The sequence below is a fragment of the Xyrauchen texanus genome, chromosome 9, assembly GCF_025860055.1.
Source record: "Xyrauchen texanus isolate HMW12.3.18 chromosome 9, RBS_HiC_50CHRs, whole genome shotgun sequence".
NCBI lineage: Eukaryota > Metazoa > Chordata > Actinopteri > Cypriniformes > Catostomidae > Xyrauchen > Xyrauchen texanus.
This window is the reverse complement of record NC_068284.1, coordinates 19872480-19893866: the sequence shown is the minus strand read 5'-3', so window position 1 is coordinate 19893866 and position 21387 is coordinate 19872480. Positions and strand designations below refer to the sequence as shown.

The 21387-nt window shown below is 40.4% G+C and overlaps 1 protein-coding gene across 2 annotated transcripts in view; it reads left to right on the top strand.

The window, feature by feature from the left end:
• LOC127649170 (dihydropyrimidine dehydrogenase [NADP(+)]) overlaps positions 1 to 21387 on the top strand; it is a 293316-nt gene that overhangs the window by 45082 nt on the left and 226847 nt on the right. For both annotated transcript variants that reach the window (XM_052134143.1, XM_052134142.1), the window contains exons 4-7: positions 12155 to 12242; positions 12460 to 12621; positions 14717 to 14913; positions 18672 to 18753. In XM_052134143.1, coding sequence (XP_051990103.1) covers positions 12155 to 12242; positions 12460 to 12621; positions 14717 to 14913; positions 18672 to 18753 — 529 coding nt within the window. The remainder of the gene's footprint in view (positions 1 to 12154; positions 12243 to 12459; positions 12622 to 14716; positions 14914 to 18671; positions 18754 to 21387) is intronic.

Here is a 21387-nt window from a genome sequence, read left to right as displayed (position 1 = left end):
ATTAGTTGACATGCTATTTTATATAAATATGTACATATGTTACTAGTGGGACTGTTTCCAGACTTGCCAGCTAGGATTCAGAGTATTGAAATATGACTCCTAATAGTCAAGTTTTAGTTACATTTTAAATGCTGTTTCGGCTAAAGCAGGCATTTAAATTGTATGCTGTATGATATCAATATGATATGTAATATGATATAAAAATAGTATGAATGTTTAGATTTATATTTTAACTAGTGTTTATGCTGCCTCATTATCATCAACGTTGCTTGCGCTTGCAAATATGTGTTCGGGTGTAAATGTGTCAAATGTGATGTAAATATGCCCATATTAGAAAATCACCATCTTATAATGATTTCTGAAGGATCATGTGACACTGAAGACTGCAGTAATGATGCTGAAAATTCAGCTTTGATCACAAATTGCATTTTACAATATTTTCAATTAGAAAACAGTTCTTTTAAATTGTAAAAATAGTTCAGAATATCAATGTTTTTACTGTAATTTGGATCAAATAAATGCAGCCTTGGTGAGCAGAAGAGACTTCTTTTTAAATGGTAGTATAGGTCTTAAATTAAGTAAAGTCTTTATGTAAAGAAAATGTATAGTCAGATTATTTATTTTAACTTAAAACTTGATTTTGATCATTAAGTCTCCTCGCATTCATTCTCTTTCTGTCACATTCCTCATTGATAGGCCCAGGGGAGGGGTCTTTGTCTCCTCAGGTGTGAATTGCAATCAGTATTCATGATAGTCCACGCCTCCTCGCATATGACCTTTCTAACACTAAAAGTGTCTTACAAAAGTTGAATTATTATATTGTTTTGTAATAATGAGTGATCAGGATGGTTTTCACATAATTTTTACAAGATCCAGTTCTCAAAAGGCTTGTGGACAAATGTTTCGTATGTGTTATATGGCCTTATTTCAATTACTTAATTTTTTTTTTCAAAAACCATGCATAAACGTTATTTTCTCAAAAATACAAACATGTACACACACGTTGCTCACATATTATTGTAGCCCAGTTTTTAAAAATGTACTTAAATATTGATTGTTTGTCATCCACACTTCTGAAGATATGGATTTAACCACTGGAGTCATATAGTTTACTTGGATGCTGCCTTTATTATTCCCTTGCATTGTGTGGACCTACAGAGCTGAGATATTCTAAAAACCTTTTTTTGTGTTCTGCAGAAGAATGAAAGTCATATGCATGAGGGCGAGTAAACGATGAGACAATTTTCATTTTTTGGTGAATTATACCTTTAAACACCTGTTGTGTTTTGGATGCTGGTGTCCCCATCAGGCTTTTCAGAAAATTAGTTAATACAAATTCATCATTCCCTCACCCTCATGTCATTCCAGACCTGTATGACTGTTTTCCATAGAATATAAAAGCAGATGTTTAGACAGAATTGTAGGGTTTTACAGGCTCGTTCACCATTCAATTTCATTGTATGGAAAAAAATATGCACTGAAAGTTAAGGTGAGTAAAATTACATATTGGGGCAAACAAACTAGTTTTACCAGTTTTATCAGCTAAGTTTAGCTTATGAACAGCATGGCTAGGCTGGTCCATCAGCACCAGCATAAACTAGCCTAGACCAGCATGGAAGTTTTATAATGTACTAAGCTGGTCTTTTCAGCAGGGGACTAGATGTGACACTGCCCTGAACTAATTGTCTACATAGTAAAACATGAGTTGGCTCTATTTGATGCATTCCTGCATTAAAGCGAGGATCTCAAAGCTGACAGCTGCCTTTAGTGTCCGTTGTCATACCGTTTTCACAGATGTCAGATGACTGAAGTCAAGTAACGTGTTGCGTTGTTAAAATTATTAGCTCTAATGAGGAACAACTCCTCTTATCATTCTCAGCTTCACCACACCCCTGACAGAAGCCCTTTTTCTCTTCCTGTCTTTTCTGTGACAGAAGCTAAAGTATATAAAGATGGATTGATCATTAAAACCGTTGTTCATCCCAGCTGTCCCAGCACCTAGTCTAAGAGAAGGCCTCTTTGTTTCAGAGCCACACTTAATTGGTTGTATCTAAAATGGTTTAAGTAATTAAGATGACAGAGCTGGTGTGTGAGAGGACAGTTGCCTCGTGTCCTCTCTACGAGGTCGGGCACCTCTGTGGGGTCCTCATTATGACTCGGTCCCCACAAGTTATATGTCTTTACAAGTGAGGATTTTGCTGGGTATCTCTTCAAGTTGACCTCCCACACACACGATAAATTCATCATCTCCACAGAAGTGCGTTTGCGATTAAGTTGGTAGTGGTGGGAGGCGTGAGGTTATTTGACAGCATTTGCTAATGCCCACATTGGTTATGAAATGAGCTAACATTGTATTTTGTTTTGTTGCACTGAATAATCTTTTTGCTGTGTATTATTCCAACGGTACAACAATTTAAGGCCACTTTTATTTCATGTTATATTTTGTAGGATGGATGTATAAGTGAAAGAGAATGTAGACTGAACTCTCACAGGAGGACAGTTTCAAAGGATTTGTTTTAACCTCTGTTTCTGTAATAAGAGGGAAAGGGAGTGTAGGCCAGGCTTATATGAAGACTGAGGGAGTTGAAAGGAATGTTTTGTTTGAATGCTGCTATATGGATTAATTTGTCCACCCTATAAGGCTGACCTTCTATAGCTCTGTCAGTCTCCTAAGAGAGTCTGAAATAAGTATAATCCCTTGTTACTTGACAATTGCTCAGTTTCAAACTCTAGTGAGCTGCCTATGGAGGCAGCATTTTTAAGCATTTAAAAGGCTCTTGACACAAAGGCTTTTCCAGAAGTTTGGCAGAAAAATTATAAAGAGAAACATCACATGTATGTTTCATGGAAAAGGCAATACTAGAATGGCAGATTAGGCAGGAGAAATGTTGATTACAAATATAATTAGCCATTTAATATGGAAAAGTATCGATAAAAAAGTGTAAAGTATGTGTATAGTTTTACCCAATATTTGTGTGGATATGTACTTAAACATAGGCTACCATGCTGTTAGCATAGCAATATGTCAGACTCTATTAAAATCAATTGCGAATCGAAAATCAGTAAAAAAACTTAAGTGTGATTTAAAAATGTTTAGTTTTATTTAATTTTTTCTTAACATTTGTGTGCTATGTATTTTACTTTAACATGCTTTTAGCATAAAAGATTAAAACAAATTATAAAAAACACTCTTAAAAGTCCCACTGGCAGCCAAAAGTTTGGAATAATGTACAGATTTAGCTGTTTTGCAAGGAAATTGGTATTTTATTTCACCAAAGTGGCATTCATCTGATCACAAAGTATAGTCAGGATATTACTGATGTAAAAAAAACAGCACCATCACTATTTGAAAAAGTAATTTATCAAATTTAGACAGGCCCCATTTCCAGCAGCCATCACTCCAACACCTTATCCTTGAGTAATCATGCTAAATTGCTAATTTGGTGCTAGAAAATCACTTGCAATTATATCAAACACGGTTTAAAGCTATTTGGTTTGTTAAATGAAGCTTAATATCGTCTTTGTGTTTGTTTTTAAGTTGCAACAGTATGCAACAGCTTCAGCTGACAGCTTCATTGAATTCTACCCACTCAACACCAGTTTAATGTACAACAGTAAAGAGAAGACTCAAGGGTGTAGGCCTTATGGGAAGAATTGCAAAGAAAAAGCCACTTTTGAAACAAAAACAAAAAGAAAAGGTTAGAGTGGGCAAAGAAACACAGACATTGGCAACAGATATTTGGAAAAGAGTGTTATGGATCTTAACCCCATTGAGCTTATGTGGGTTCAGCTAGACTGTAAGGTGCATGAGAAGTGCTACTGGAAGCGTGGGGTGAAATGCCACCTGAGGATTTGGACAAATTGAGAGCTAGAATGCCAACGATCTGCAATGCATTGCTCTATGTGGATGATTTTTTGATGAGAACTCTTTAAAGTAGTTTAAGTAAAAATCGAATTGTAATAGTAATTTTTCATGTTATTAATGTCCTGACTATCCTTTGTGTTCAGTTGAATGCCACTTTGGTGACTAAAATTACCTACCATAATTCCAAACCTTTGGCCACCAGTGTATATCTACAATTTAACTACTGCATACTTACATTAAATTACATACAATGTATTTATTTAGTAACTACATGTTGTACTCTCACCAGATTCACATTTGCTGCTACTGAGGTTGAGGTATGGCTAGGTTTAGTAGTAGGGTCAGGGTTTAGATTATAGGGTTTGGGGTAAGGGTTGGGGTTAGGTTTCGGGTAAGGGTTAAGTTTAACTGTCTAACTATAGATGCAATTAGATGCAAGCACTTTAAATGTTAGTACAGTGCAACTACAAATGTGTACATAATAAGCACATTGTATTAAATGAATAAGTACATGGTAGTTAAAGACACCTTATATTCCTTAGCGAGGAAATATGCTGACTACCACCCCTGGAGGCGCGAGTTCGAATCCAGGGTGTGCCGAAAGACTCCTGAGCAATCAAATTGGCCTGGTTGCTAGGGAGGGTAGAGTCACAAGGGGTAACCTCCTCATGGTCGCTATAATGTAGTTCTCACTCTCAGTGGGGCACGTGGTGTGTTGTGCGCGGATGCCGTGGAGAATAGGGTGAAGCCTCCACGCGTACTTTGTGTCTGCGGTAACTCACTCAACAAGCCACGTGATAAGATGCGCTGATTGGCGGTCTCATACGCGGAGGCAACTGATATTCTTTCTTCACCACCCAGATTGAGGCGAGTCACTACGCCACCACGAGTACTTGGAGTGCATTGGGAATTGGGCATTCCAAATTGGGGAGTAAAGGGGAGAAAAAAAGACACCTAATATAATGTGAGTCCGTTAGATAAAGTGCAAAAAAAAAACTGTTTGTACTTTGACACAGCGTCTTAAAAATGAGGTGCTTGTGGCATAAAATGCTGAAAAACAGCTGGCTGTATTGCAAAAATCAAAGACGTCCATGTAGTACATATGTTTACATAGATCAACAATTGAAAGTTAGTGAAAATGAACACGAGAATGTCCTGCGTAAACAACCCTATAGAAGGCAGCTGCCTATGTAGGCAGTAGGCAGTGATGAAGCTCACTAGGTTTTGGAACAGAGCTCATGCATTTTGTAAACTCCTACGAGTTGTGTCAACAGATATTCTGAAGACAACTCTACTTTATCAGGATCATTAGGATCATTGATGGGATTCTCAGTTTAAGATCAATAACAGCGAGTGATTTCCAGCCACACTGCACTCCACATGAGCTAAGTAGTAGAACTTATATTTCCTCAACATCAGTCAGATTCGACCTCTGTCAACTAAAATGATCTTACAGTACTTTGACACTGGAGCGACATGGGGTATTACAGCTAACACAGTGCTTGAGCAGAATGCATATACCAGAGGTCATGTTTAGTCTGACCTCCCATTGTGGCTCATTTACTGGCATGTGCTAAGACCAGGTAACACGTTCAAATAAATAATTGAACAAGGTACTGAATTTAAAAGTGTAGAGGTCAGAGCTTAGCATTGCTATTGTATTCATAAAAATATGAAACGCCCAATTTACAATTTAAAATCTGACATTGCACTACACGTGCAGAACAGCAATGTGGCCAATGTTAAGGAGGTGCATACACGCACAAATAATTTATTAATTTACATTTGTTGAAAGCAAAAAGACAGTGAGTCTTATTCAATAAACTGTGCATGAGCTGGGATAGATTATCAAATTGTGTTTGTTAACATTAATAAATGTCATGAACTAACAACGAACAATATGTTTAAACAGCATTTTTTACTCTTGGTTAAGCTTAATATATAAAAAACCCAATACAATTTTATTAGTTTTAATTTTTAGTTTATGTTAGTTCATAATGCTTAAACAAATGTTAACATAGATGTGGCAGGGCGGAGGGTGGTGCCGGGTCGTGATTACGCACACCAGGCCCCTAATCATGCTTATTAGCGCTCAAAAGGGATAAGGGCTGACAGAAGAAGTCAATGCGAGAGAGAGAGATTTACGGACAGCTGTCCGACATCTTTGTGTGTTTGTCTTTTTGTTTAAGTTTCTTATTAAAATATTATTTATATTCTCAAGCCAGTTCTCGCTGCCTCCTTTCCTTGAATCCTTTACACTGGTGCCGAAACCCAGGAAGGAGGAGAGATGTGCCGTAGTGGAGTTCTTGCCGCTACCATCCACCCGAAAGGAGCAGTCACGGCCATTATCATCAACCAAAAACGCGGCGGGGTGTTCCGACCAGCAGGGGCCGGAGGACTGCCTCCAATCCACCCGGTAAGGCACGGGCTATTGTCCGCTAGAGGGTGGAGGAGTGGCCGAGAACAGAGCTACGGCGTATCAGAGAACCAGAGAGTAAGTTTTTTTTTTTTTTTTCCTCTCACTCTGCCGCTGCTGCTACATGCTGGCCTTTCCCTCTCTTTCAAATTTTACTTTGGTTTTTAGGGGGTACTGCACTGGTACAGGGAGTACCCCCTGTGTTTATAGTTCTTGTTGTTTCCCTCCTCCTGTCCCCTCCCTGATTCAGGAAGGTGGAGATGACCTGCCGGCAGACAGGGCGGAAGGCACACACCTCCCCACGGAAACGGGGGTAAATGTCATGTCGGGGGATCCCTGGCCTGAGAGAACAAGGGAGGAAGGTGGCAAGGAGCAGGGCGGGGCCGGGTCATGATTCCCTAATCAGACTAATTAGCCCTCGAGAGGGGTAAGGGATGACTGAAGACAGCAGTGCAAGAGAGAGAGAGATTTACGGACAGCTGTCCGACACTTTTGTGTGTTTGTCTTTTTGTTTTAATTTCTTTTTAAAATATTATTTATATTCTTAAGCCAGTTCTCACCTCCTCCTTTCCATTAATCCTTTACAATATATTTTTACATTTTACAAATGGATTAGTACTGTATATATAGTGAATATTAGGGCTGTTTGTTTTATTATTGGGGCTGTCAATCGATTCATTTTTAATCGAATTAATTACATGGTGTTCAGATTAATTAATCACGATTAATCGCATATACAATATATATAAAATAAAGAATATTCAGATAATTACGATACATTCCTGTAGCAGAAGAGTTATTCATTGATAAGACCATACAAAAAGCGGCTTTAGAATTCAATGTATTGTATTATTGATCATAATCCAATCATTGGCAGATAGTTCACAGCAATCCATTTCATAAGTGAATTTGTTAATCAGTTCGAGATATATTATGAGGGCTTGTTTAAGGACCCAGTCAATTTACGTCAGACGTCTCGGGTGTGTTGCTTCATAAACATAAAATGTTTAGGTCACCGTGTCAAGTTAAATATAGTTTAATTCTCAATCTTTAAACATATCTTGAGATCCCTTAGTTCGGATTTGCACTCCATCAAGTGTTTTGAACGCAAGAACGTAATGCATGTTTGTGTTGTTCAGCCTGCTGAAGTGTTTTCTTCACTGTATAAACTGAGCATTGTTCATACAGCTGAAATTTCACTTACTGCCCTCTGGAGTAAACAGGTTGTACTACAAGCTTGCATTTCTCTGGAATCTTCCTTATTATGGTCCGGGGGCATGCGATTAATTGGCAAAAAATTTTTTACGTGTTATTTTTTGTTAAATTAATCACACTGAATTAACGCTTTAAATCGACAGCCCTATTTATTATTATTATTTATTTATTATCAGTGACTAATCAAAAACTGTATTTTTTCATTCTGTTTCTGACTTTCCACAGCCTCTTTTCCAAATGGTAACCAGTTAGAATGAAATAAAATAATGGTTTCTTTTTAAAATGACTAATCTGTGCTAAGGATGCGTGATAGATTTGTGTTGCCAGATCTCACAAGAGAAACAAGTGACCTGGTCTGGAAAAAGAAGCTTAAAATAATGGACAAATCTAGAAAAGGATTCATTACTTTTACAACTGGCTGTCAAACACATATTGAGCTACTCATAACATATACTCTACACATGAAATAAGATAACCTATAGATAAGCTACACAGAAGTATTTTTTCCAGGCACTTCTTGAGTCTAAATAGGTGTACAACTTACATTATTTCAGTAGTATACCCAAATGACAATAGTCATATCATACTGCTAATTTGTTGTACTTGCTAAAATTTACTTTCATGTTGTTTCTTCATCAAATAGCAATTTCAAATGTAAATCAAACACTGAAACAACAGTGCCACCATGAGTAAGAAATATATATAATATTTTTTTTTTTATAAAATATAGTATGTTATGTAAAGTGTGGCTAATGCTTTCCAACCTGTCGCGGTGGCTGGCCAGGACCATCCGACTCGGCTATGCGATCCAGTTCACCAGGCACCCGCCCCGGTTCAGTGGCGTCTGCTTCGGTTCAGGGCGAGAACACCGCCACCCTGCATGCGGCGATCATGACCCTTCTTTGCAAGGGCACAATACAACCTGTCCCTCCAGCCGAGATGGGGAAAGGGTTCTACACCACTTCATCGTGCCAAAGAAAGGCGGTTAGTTGTGGCCAATCTTGGACCTGCAAGTTCTGAACCGAGCCTTACACAGTCTCCCTTTCAAGACGCTGACGCAGAAATACATTTTGTCATGCGTCCGGCATCAAGATTGGTTTGTGGGTGTACATTCACTTCTCTGTTCTACCTCGACACAGACCCTTCATATGGTTTGCTTTTGATGGCCAGGCGTATCAGTACAAGTTCCTCCCCCTGTCCTTGTCCCCTCGCGTCTTCACGAAAGTCGCAGAGGCAGCTCTTGCCCCGTTAATGGAAGTGAGCATCCGCATATTCGACTACCTCGATGACTGGCTGATTCTTGCACACTTTCGGGAGTTGCTTTGAGCACACAGGGATTTGATGCTCAGGCACCTAAGCAGTCTAGGGCTTCGGGTCAACTGGGAAAAGAGAAAGCTCTCCCCAGTTCAGAGCATCTCTTTTCTTGGCATGGAGTTAGACTGGTGCATGGCACACATCACGTAGCTATCACGCCGCTCTGCCACCACTTATTCAGCCTCTGGACAGGTCTTGCATTTCTACGGGCAGATATTCCCTTACAGCAAGTGTCTAGACGTGTCGTGGTCACCACAGACGCCCCAAAACTGGGCTGGAGGGGGGGAGACCTGCAAGCATTCTCTGTCAGCAACTCTTGCCTGGAGTTCGGTTCGGCAGATTCTCATGTGTACTTGAGACTCAACCTGATCATCAGGTTCCTCAGAGGCACCCGAAGGCCGAATCCTCCCAGGCCACGCCTCTTCCCCTCATGGGATCTCTCCGTGGTCCTCCTGGGCCTTCGGAGAGCCCCATTTCAGCTGCTAGAGTCCGTCTTGGGCTATGTGCCCAAGGTTCCCACAACCCCCTTCAGAGATCAGGTGGTGAACCTGCAAGCACTGCCCCATGAGGAGGCAGACCCAGCTCTGTCGTTGCTTTATCCAGTGTGTGCTTTGTGCACCTACATGGATCGCACGCAGAGCTTTAAATGCTCTGAGCAGCTCTTTGTCTGCTTTGGTGGACAGCGAAAAGGGAACACCGTCACTAAACAGAGGCTTGCCCACTGGAAAACGGTTCAGCTGTTGTGCCGTTTTTCTATAGTGACGCCTAATGTTACTACATTGACACAACATCGAGTGAGTGATAGAAGGGGAACATCATGGTTACTGTCGTAACCTCTATTCCCTGATGGAGGGAACGAGGCGTTGTGTCCCTCTTGCCACAACACTGTACTAGCCGCTGAAATGTCCGGACCTTGTCTCGGCTACTCGGCACAAAACCTGAATGGAGTGGGCATTCCAGCTCCTTTTATACTCAAGGTATATGTCCGGGGGAGTGGCATGAAAATTCCTCTCGCCAATCCTCATTGGCCTTTTCTCAAAGAATGGGAGGTCTCTCAAGAGCGACTCAAAGTGTCACTATATCAACACAATGTCTCGTTTCCTCCATCAGGGAATGGAGTTTACAACAGTAACCATTACGTTTTCACTCCAGAACAATTGAAAGGGACTTTGTTCACGTTTTCGTTATTCGTTTTCGTTCCTTGAACCGTTTTTAGTCCCTGATTTTTTTATATTATTATGCTTATTGTAAGTGACCACACAAAATGTCTTATTTCAGAGTAACAAAAATGATGTGTCTTATAGTTCGAGTTGGGATAAATTCTTATGAAAAATGAACTAATTGTATTTGTTAACAGTAGTTCATGAACTAGCAATGACAATGTTTTAAGAGCATTTCTTGGTTAATCTTAATGTATAAAAACACAATACATTATTAGTGTTTATTGATGGTGTTCATTGTTAGTTTGTTAGGTTATAATGCATTAACAAATGTTAACATATATTGTTACATTTTAGAAAATGTTTAGTACTGTATATGTAGGATACTGTATGTAGTTATTAATATACTGTATATAGTTATATATGTGGTTACTAATGTTAACAGATAGGACCTTGTCAAGTGTTTCCGATGCGATGTAAAATGTTTGTGTGTCAACTGGTTTTGAGAATGGCACACTTGGCTTTACTTTAAGTTCCTGCGGCAAATGCTCTCAGGCAAGAGCGCATCTTTAGAAGGTGTAAATATACTTTTGAAGCGAGTGATGAACGCACAATTACTGAGATGATTTGGGTGTATGTTATACTATTTACTAACTGAATGCATGCAATATCTAGATGTATCAAAATTAGAACTTGGGTAAGAATAAATGTATGTTTTAACGCATCTGAATCCACCTACAATTTTGTATGAGAACCTTGTCTACGCACATACAGTAAGAATGAACGCTTTTATGCAATTATTATTGAATGAGTCCTAGTGGAGTGGAATTGTCATGTAATTAGAGGCAAACAAATATTTTAAGGCCTAAATGTTGAGAAAACGATCTATTGATGTGTTTTTCTGTTGGTAGTGGTATCATTGAGAATCCCCACGCCCCTTGTTCTTTAATAATTGAGCACTCCCAGGGGCATCAGTGTGAAAGATCACACTAGTAACCCACAGGGTGAGCCATCTCACGTACCTCCGTTAATGACCAAACTGGAATTATTCTGCCCTTGTGAGCTAACTTTAAAATGCATATTCATTTGACTGAATTCCATTAAAGACCCAAGCTTTTCATTTCTCAAGTTCAGCAGCATTAACTCAGCTATACGTCCTTGACCTCTCATGTTACAGATGCCTTTCATAATATGATCAAATTACAGCTTTGTGATGGTTCCATGCTTTCACAATGTACATTATGCTGTGCTTGTTTTCATAAGCCATTTTAATTGGCCACAGGTTTGAGGCAGACTTTAAGGAGAGCTTGTAATTGTGGTTGCATGCAGCCCTGATATCCCATGAGTCACCATAACTCTTGAACAGATGAAAACAAGTGGCAGTCAATCATGGGCCAATCCATTGTTAAAGGTGTACGTGACACCAAGCAAACCCCAGAGGAGTGACCTATGACTATTGCACCATTGTTGCACCTCATGTACTTCATGTGTCAAATACATGATATTTTAGGTCTAGGTTTCAACATTCTGCTGGAATGTGATGCATACATTTTGTTCCTCCATGAATATTTAATTTTGTGGAGCCAAATTATTCCATGTATAATTTAAATCGGGCATGTTGTTGTCTACCAATATGGAGTTCCCTAGTCATTATGAAGTCAACAGTATTTATAAGAGGTATCAGTCTTGACCACAGTCTGTGTACAGACATGTCTAGGACAAAACAAGCATCACTCAGCCATATGTTTTCGGCTCTCCTCTCTCAAACCACACAAAGGGCAAGCCATTTTCTGCTCCTGCATACCGTTAACTGTGCTGGTAGTGCATTTGACTTTTTTGTTGTTAACTTCCCCTTGGTGTGTATAAATGTGTTATGTTTGCTTTACATGAATGTGATAAGATTTTCTTTGATGCTACAATTCAGACCTGCTGAAAAGAGCAGCATATGTTGTGTTTTTGATGCTGGAGTGCTGGTTTGCCCACCAGACTTTCTAAAGTGATAGTTCACCCAAAAACAGTCGTAAAAACAGTGGCTGTGCGGGTCCACCAGTTAGACCTGGAACAAACTAGCACTAATCAATATAAACCAGCCTTGAGAGGCAAGGGAACCAAACTGGTTTTGCACATGAGGATTTTAAAATAAATTGTTGCTCATTTTAATATTTGTTTATTGCATTATAATAGATGCCTGAAATGTGCAGATGCTCCTTGCCAAAAAAGCTGCCCTACCAATTTGGACATCAAGTCTTTCATCACCAGCATTTCCAACAAGGTAAAGCCTATTACAATGCTCGAATTCACTCGCTCGGCAGTCACTGCGATCAGACTTTATTGATGTTGGCTTAAGTGATAATCACACAATCCTTTATGTATTATATTTCACAGTAAATTTACCATGAGCACTTATACATTGCTTTGTTCAGCCAGGTAAGATTTCCAAAGCACTGATTGAGCCATGTTTATTGGTGGCTTTGCTGTGTGTGTTGTAGAACTACTACGGTGCTGCTAAAGCTATCCTGTCTGACAATCCTTTGGGTTTGACATGTGGCATGGTGTGTCCCACCTCTGATCTGTGTGTGGGGGGTTGTAACCTCTATGCTTCTGAGGAAGGGCCTATCAATATTGGTGGTCTGCAGCAGTTTGCTACAGAGGTAAGATGCTATTGAAGTGGATTATCTGAGGTGTCTATGAAGTGCCCTACTTTGAAACAGTAGCTTTTCATACTTAGTCTCATGAAACATGTAGTTAGCTACACTACAAGCTGCTAACAGCTAGCTAACTGCACTGAAGCTGTTTAAAGGGGCAAAATCTTTTTAAATATTAATAACTGTCATATGATATTATTTAATTTTGAAATCAGAGCAGTATTTTTCTGTCACAAAATTAATGAGTATCCTAATTAGGCTGACAACATCAATCAGTATATGTTCAGATAAATGCACACTAAAAAACAAGCAGTAAGCCTAAAATAGACTCTTATTTATATAACTGCTCCATGTGGGAGAGAGATTACCATTTAGGAAAGTATATATTGTTTGCACACTACATCACTATTTGTTGTAAAATGTTGTAATATTTTGTCATAATTTTGAATCACCCTGATGTTGTTCCAACCCTGTGACATTCTGTCTTCCGTCGAACGCAAATGCATAATGGATCAACATTGGGGGTGAGTAAATTACCAAATATACATTTTCTGTGAACTATCACTTTAATTAATATCTTTGAACTGAAGCCTTTAAAATCTGTAAAGAAATGTGAAAAGGGCAAAGGCATCATATCAGTTTGAAGTCAAAGACTTGTTTTTAGAATTTAATGGTGATTTAATCGAATGATTCCATCAGTGGTTTAATAAAGAATCTCCCTTCGTTCTTTCGGCTGTCTTGTACTTTGTTCTGTCTTGTACAAAGTCTTGTACTTTCAGTTCCTCACTCACATCCCTGTAACAATCACCAGGTTCTTAGTTCCTGTAAAGGAAGTCAGTGGGTGTAATATTTCTTTCTGATGGATTGGACTTTCTTCAAAGGTGTACTGTAAATCAAGAACAAGATCAGAAAGAATAAAAGATTCACAATTTGCTTACTTTTTCGTTCGTTTTCAAGGAAAGTAGAACATAAAAACCTTTTTATAATAAAATATGTTTCCTACCTATTACTGCTTTATATTGTCCCATTTATTTAGCTTATGGAGTCTTATTAGTTGGTGAATATTAAAGCAATAAACCACCAGACCTTGCATTACAGTGATTTCACCACAGGTAAGGGATGTTCTTAGGCAGGACATGAATGCCTACACACCTATGCTTTAAAAATTTTTTTTTACTAAAATAAAAAAAAGCTTTCAAGCTACTTTCAATGGCCTACCCTCCCTTATTTACTCTGTCATCCAATATCCTACATCCTACCTATGCCATCTCTACCTCCGTTTTGCTTTCCATTTTCCTAACCTCAGCGAGTCCCTCCATTTTCACATTTCCACCCCTTCGAAAAATCATACATGATAGTCCAGAGTGCCTTGGAGGAGAAAGCCAACTGAAGCATCCCGTCAGTTTCTTCCTCCCTTCACCTATCACAGTCGAGATGACCACTCCTTTCTTCTCAAATGTGAAAGGCCAGGGTTGTTTACCAGAGCGTTGATTAGATAACCCCTAGACAGGACCTTCAGCGACTGCTCAGTATGCACTCTCCAACATATACACAGCAGCGCCTATATTAGTATAAAACCGGAAACTGTACAGTACATTACAGACAGTAAATCATATATATGCCCTGGGAGGCTTCTGATAAACACTGAGATGAGATGATGTATACTGGGCCTGAAGAAAGGTTTTCTGGAGCTGTATAAGAGAGGAAAGAGAATAAGGCAATCACAGCAGTAATGTTGTTTCATTAGGTCCGAGTGGATCAGTGTTTTACTGTAAAAAGCTTTGGGAGATCAACTTTGAACTCTAATTTGCAAACTGATTCCTTATAAATATTACAGAAGTAACAGTGGGGGAAATTAGATTGACGTTTACAGGAATAGTTCAAAAATGAAAATTTTTACCAAACCCGTGTGACTTGTGTCGTGATGTTAGGCAGAACGACAGTCTCAGTCATATTGGTTTGGTATTGGAGTAAATTATGACAGAATTATATTTTTGGAGTTGACATGCCCTTTTAAATGTGTATTGCATTGGATAATGACACAGAAGAAAGGTGGTGTTTGATTGTGGAATGTTTAAAGAGGTTCTTATCCTCCCCTCAGGTGTTCAGCAAGATGGGCATCCCTCAGATCAGGAATCCAGAACTCCCTCCACCAGAAGAGATGCCAGAGAGCTACCACACAAAGATTGCTCTCATCGGCTGTGGCCCTGCCAGCATTAGCTGTGCCTCCTTCCTGGCTCGGCTAGGCTATGACAACATCACCATCTTTGAAAAACAGAAATACATTGGTGGCCTGAGGTAGAGTGCATTTTTATGAATTCTCTCTACTTAGCAGAGGTACCGCAACTAGTTTGTGGGGCACTACTGCAAAAAAAAGTTACGTTTAAATGCACTCAATGACCCTGCTGAAAAGATCAGCTTAGACCATGCTGGTTTGGTTGTAATTATGGTGTTCAAATGCTTTTGGTGCAGTTGGTTTGACTGAGGTAGTCTTCATGGTTAAGTTAATTAAAGGTGAAGTGTGTACTTTCTGCATCACAAGCATCATCAAACGGAATTACATATCAATATTAACTAATAATAACTCTCCCTCCATCTGCAATTGGTCAGGCAAAACATTTTCCTGCCCCAAACTCACGCCATTGGATGACCTTGTATCAGGCTGGTCGGGATGCTCAAACAAACAGAGCTATGTTTAAAGCCAGAGCCACAGTGCTTACAGTTTTGGGGGGGAAATCAACCAGTGGCAATTGACTACACCGGAAGCATGGCTTTCCCTATTGTTTCATGAAAAATGTAGCAATAAGGAGTTTATTATTATGCACAAACAATAAATATTACTATTTGTGCATTTCAATATTATAGCGAAAAAAAGGGAAAATATCACCGATCATTATCACATTGTTCAAGTAAAGCAATCTGCTTTTGACTTCATAAATATGTACATAGAAGTCTGTGGATGCTAGAGGTCTGCAACCTGTACCTGCCCGACAATACCCGTGAAACCGTTGGGTTTCGGGCTGGGTTTAGGTACGTTTTCGATGACTGTATGACTTGGGGTTCGGGTTTGTAATTAATAAAAAAATAAAGAGGTATACCTAAATTGTTTTGTGCATGCTTTAAGTCACAGTAAACATGTTTCTTGATTCCTTATAAATATTACAGAAGTAACCGTGGGGAAAATCATATTCATGTTTAAAAGGATTTTCTCATGTACTCACCCTCATGTTGTTCCAAACCCATACGATTTGGGTTTTGATGTGCTGGACGTTGCGGTTTCTTTAGCGTCTCACACGCGATCGTCAATATTTTTAGACACTATGTGAAGTGAAAAAAAAACTTTCAAAAACGCATGTCGAGACACGTGCGCTCTGTTTCATTTGTTCTGCTGTGTTTATCGTGTTTAGTGCAGGCGTCACAAAGATTAGATGTTGTGAAGGCATTTAGGCTGCAAGAGGAATTAATGTTCACCGTTACATTGTAACGCATGATTCCAGATTGTTCTACACCAAGCAAATTTTCAGCGCTTGATAAACAGCCAATGATTTTTCCTTTCTGTTTGGTGATCGCAGGGGGACGCAGTGCCTTTTAAACTGTGTATGTTTACTGTTACAATACTGTTACGAATGTTGCCTACAATGGTTATGTAAAATACAATTGCAACAATACTTGTTTGGAGAAGAAATTATAAAGAGAGTGATTTCGGGTTGGGAATTTCATGCTTAAAATCTGATGGAACTGTACCATCTCGGATAGGGGCCGGTTTTGGGTTTCATTTTAAGGCCCTTGCAGACCTCTTGTGGTGCACGGTCCATAGAGTGCTAATAAAGCCGTGCTTCAAAAGGAGTCAGTGACAGATACATGTACCATTCAAATCAATGGACTGGTGTTGATTGGACATCATTCCAACATGTCGTTTTGAACCCCGCCTGGAACACCATTCTTCTCTGTTTGGGAGCTTCAGGAGCGCTATTTACACTGAATCTGCATCTGATTGCCTATTGGACATCGGGCTTTCAATCAATGTATTTTTTTTCTTGCCAGGATGCCCGGCTTCTCTATAAGATGATTGGTCGAGCTCTCAAATGTGTGGAACTTTGCAACAAACGACCAATAATGACCGTAATGTACATGATTGACCGCATATGAAATGTAAAAGCACAGAGTGTTCAGCACCTCTGAAAAAGCATGTGCTGTTATTTGCAATCTGACATGACATTTTTATTTCAGCATTTATCATCATATATTTCGCTTTTAGTCTTTCTTTGCGAAAACAGTTTTAAATCAAGAAATTTTACTGTTTGAGCAGTTTTTGGGAGCAACATTGCAGACATGAAAACAATAGTCTGTGCTAGGGTTGGGCGATGTCCCCTAAATTGGCAGTTGACGATGTTAGGGGGGGGGGGATTATATAATTTCATATAATTTTCAAAAATTATATGAAAAATTATTATTTTGTTATTTTACTAACCCAACTAGTGACTCGTCGGCGCTTTATCAGTGGGTTGCACGACACGTGAAGCATTTTTTTTTTTTAGCTTTCACTTAAGAAGAGTTGTGCACTTTTTATTTTAATATATCTCTTTACATAAATACTATTTTCCACTTAAAAACTATAATTTCATTATTTTACTCACTGATGAGCAAAAGGTCGAGGCAGAAATGACCATGTACCTGCAGGAAATGGCCATTGATGGGGAAGAGGACCCGCTGACTTGGTGGAAAACGAACAACAAAAGGTTTCCATTCATGGCAAGATTAGCACGGAAATATCTGTGCATATGTGCTACCCGTACTCCATCAGAGCGGGTCTTCAGCACAGCGGGTAGTGTAGTTACTCCAATCCGCAGCTTATTAAAACCAGATAAAGTGAATATGTTGGTATTTCTGGCCAGAAACATCGAAATTTAAACATGGTCTATGGTGAAAGATATTAGACTTTACGCATTTTTCGCCATTCGTTGCGGAGCTATTCGATTTTGCATATTATTTTTTAAACGTTCATTTGTGTAGTTCATATGACCACTTTACAATATTTCAATAACATAATTTATTTTGTAGCCTGTGCTGAAGTTAATTGTGCTGCTAATTATAAGTGAAATGCCGAGTTTCGGTCTGAGTGTTGTTCCGTTTTCCTGTTCTTTATTTTTTTGTTCTTCTATGTTTTAATAAATGTGTGTTATTCATATTCACCTTGTTTCTTTCATTTGATTTGACATTATGGATTTATGGCCAAGGAAAATTTTCTTTAAAAGTATTAACCAGACAAAAGTTATTTGACGTTCGCTGGTCTGGGTTTATCTTAAACTGCCGCTTCAGTGTATACAAGAGCTATGTGACAATGAGCAAGATTTTCTGAGACACTATAACTACTAATAATTAATTAATAAAGGCTATTTTCTTGTAGCCTACAACATAACATCTAAATGTACAGTGTAAGACATGTAAAAAAAAGACAAGAAGCTAACAATGTCAAGATCAATATTTGTGTAGCCTGCCTGACACTGTATTTTCACAGACTAACACGTCACGCCTCTGGCATATACACCAGTATTTAAAATAGCATATATGCATTAGTTATATTCTCAATTTAATTTACAGAGCAATCCCTGCAAAGTTTTTAGGTTAGCTATAGAAGAGACTAGGATTAGTGAGTAACACTAGCAAGACTCGCAAAAGGGGGCGTGGCATCACGATGGTGGCTCTACATCGTGATGTTGGTCAGCCATCACAACCCTAGTCTGTGCTTCCCAACATTTGAAAAGCAACAGCCCCAACTGGAATCAACCTACAAATCTCTGAGTTATCTCTTCATATTAAGCTGGGAAATCTGGTTAATAATTGTAAAATTTATGAAATTACACACATCACCTTTAAGAAGCCTTGTGGAGACACCAGCACACCAGCATCCAAAACACTGCATATGCTGGTAGCTATCTACTGTACTGTGTGCTAGGTTTTTTGAAGCGGATGAGCAAATGACTAATCAATATAATGCCACAAAGAATAATAAATATTAAATGTTGTTTCCTTGTGTTTCCTGTCTGTCTTTGCAGCACTTCTGAAATACCTCAGTTCCGTTTGCCCTATGATGTGGTGCAGTTTGAGATTGATTTGATGAAGGATCTTGGCGTAAAGGTATCAATGAGAGGGGGAGTGCAATGTCAGATCTTCCAACCCATCAACAGCCAAATGTCACTGATATAAATAACCATGCAGGGGAAAAAGAAAGCTAACAAAACACAATTAAAAGCCATGTTAGTGAGGCAAGTGGCTAAGACATCCATCTGTCCATTGCCTGAGAGCCATGATGATGAGAAATGGCAATCGATAGTCCTCATTCTGATCACCTGACCATGATTAATTTGATTTTAGTCTTGAGGGAGCCAGAGAGAGGGAGCGAGAGATGGAGGAAGTGGAAGGGGTAAGGTTTCTCAAATTTGATATAGGTTTGTTAAGGTAAATTAAGGGACAGTGACTCCCATGAGCTGACCTTAACATCAAGACTTCTATTTAATTTCTTTATTCTGTTTTCATCAGCTCAGTTATTTTAATTGAGAGAGAAAGGAGTGATGAGGAAGGAACCATATTCCACCATATTACTTGACGAAATACCACTTCATTCTGTTTATGGCTGGGTTTCCCAATTACATTGCAAATCATGCTCTTACCATCATCTTAATTTATGTTGTCAATTTATAAATGAGGAAGCAGCACCTGTTTCCCAAAAAAATTTGTGGGTCGCTTGTTATTAAGTAGAACTTATGTGCAACTTTAAGGGGGCTGTCATGCTTTAACTTGTTAAATAATTTGTCTCCCAACACAAAAATAGTAAGAAAATACTGCCAAGTAAAGATATTGCTTGCCTAGCCGGGCCTCTTTTCTCTCTGTTTCTCGCATAGAGTCAACAGGTGGGGCCCTTACACGCATCAGGGAAGGGGGTCTTACCCAGTTTCATATTCTTTCAAGACCCTGCGGAGACCACACCTGCCCAGAGAGGGGGAGGTAAGGGTGGTGACATACACCACATGGGCTTTTAGGTCACATGTGGGAAGTGGTCCAGTGGTTGATCCCGCCTCTTCGGAGGGAGGAGTTGCTACAGACACTGCGACCGGGGGGCAGTGGGAACTGCCCAAGGGAGACGCGGGTCTGCTCATAAGGGGACCGTACTACGGAAAATACACACAGGGAGGAAGTCCACGTAGGAGCCCTGAACTGTGGAGCATCTATTCCAGTACATGGTAGATCTGAGTACCCGCTGTGGATTGGGTCGGCAAATTCCTCTGCTGAATTGCGGACCAAAGGGCTAGGGAGTATCCAGGGAGCAGAGTAAGTGGGATCACCTGGGAGAAATAGCACACTGTTTTACCTCAACCGAGGGAAAGGGCGCTAGGTGCAAGCGATCCACCCGGTCAGTCTGTCAGCGTTTTACCGAGTTCTACTGGCTCAGACCTGAGGAAAAAACAGGACGAAACTGATTTCTACCCTGAGATTGTAAAATCTTGCAAAGGTATTGGGTGTTGCCAACCCGCTGCTCAACATATGTCTGCCAGGGAGGTGCCTCTGGCCAGTGCCCATGAGGACGCAACACTCCTTGTTGAGTGTGCTCGGACCCACAAGGGAGGGGCACGGCCTGGGTGTGATAGGCAAATGAAATGGCGTCCACCACCCAGAGGGAGAGCCTCTGTTTGGAGACAGCGTTCCCTTTCCGCGGTCCACCAAAGCAGACAAAGAGCTGCTCAGAACGTCTACAGCTCTGCGTGCGGTCCAAGTAAGTACGCAAAGCACGTACCGGACACAGCAACGAATGGGCTGGGTCTGCCTCCTCCCAGGGCAGCGCTTGCAGGTTCACTAACTGGTCTCTGAAGGGCGTGGTAGGAACCTTGGGCACGTAGCCTGGTTGCGGTCTTAGGATCACATGTGTGTCTGCCGGACCAAACTCCAGGTAAGTGTCGCTGACAGCGAATGCTTGCAGGTCCCCGACCCTCTTGATGGAGGCGAGCGTGATCAGCAGGGCCGTTTTTAGGGAGAGCGTCCTGAGTCCAACTTATTCTAGCGGCTTGAAGGGGGGTCTCTGAAGGCCCGAGAAGACCACTGAGAGATCCCAGGAGGGGAACAGGCTTAGCCGGGAGGGATTTAACCTCCGGGCGCCTCTTAGGAACCTGATAATCAAGTCATGCTTACCCAAAGACTTGCCGTCTACTGCGTCGTGGTGGGCTGTGGTAGTAGCTACATACACCTTCAAGGTGGACGTGGAAAGCCTCTCCTGCAGAAATGAGAGCACTGACCTGACTGCACATCTTTGTGGGTCTTCGGCCCGAGAAGAACACCAATTCATGAACAAGCGCCACTTTAGGGCGTAAAGTTGCCTGGTAGAAGGAGCTCTGGCTTGGTTGATCATGTCTATGACGGCAGGTGGTAGATCAGCTAGATCTTCCGTGTCCCGTCCAGGGGCGGAGGTTCGAGAACCAAGCCCGGGTGGGGCAATAGGGAGCCACTAGAGTGACTTGTTCCTCGTCCTCCCTGACACAGCACCTGTGCAAGAAAGCTCACGGGGGGGAAATGCATACTTGCGCAGCTCCGTGGGCCAGCTGTGTGCCAGTGCGTCTGCCCTGAGGGGAGCCTCTGTTCGGGCATACCAGAGTGGGCAGTGGGAGGTCTCAGGTCTACCTGAGCCTTGCCGAACCGTTCCCAAATCGGCTGGATCGAATGGGGATGAAGCCTCCACTCTATGTTCACTGGGCAAGCGTTGTCATGTTGGCGCGTCCGCCA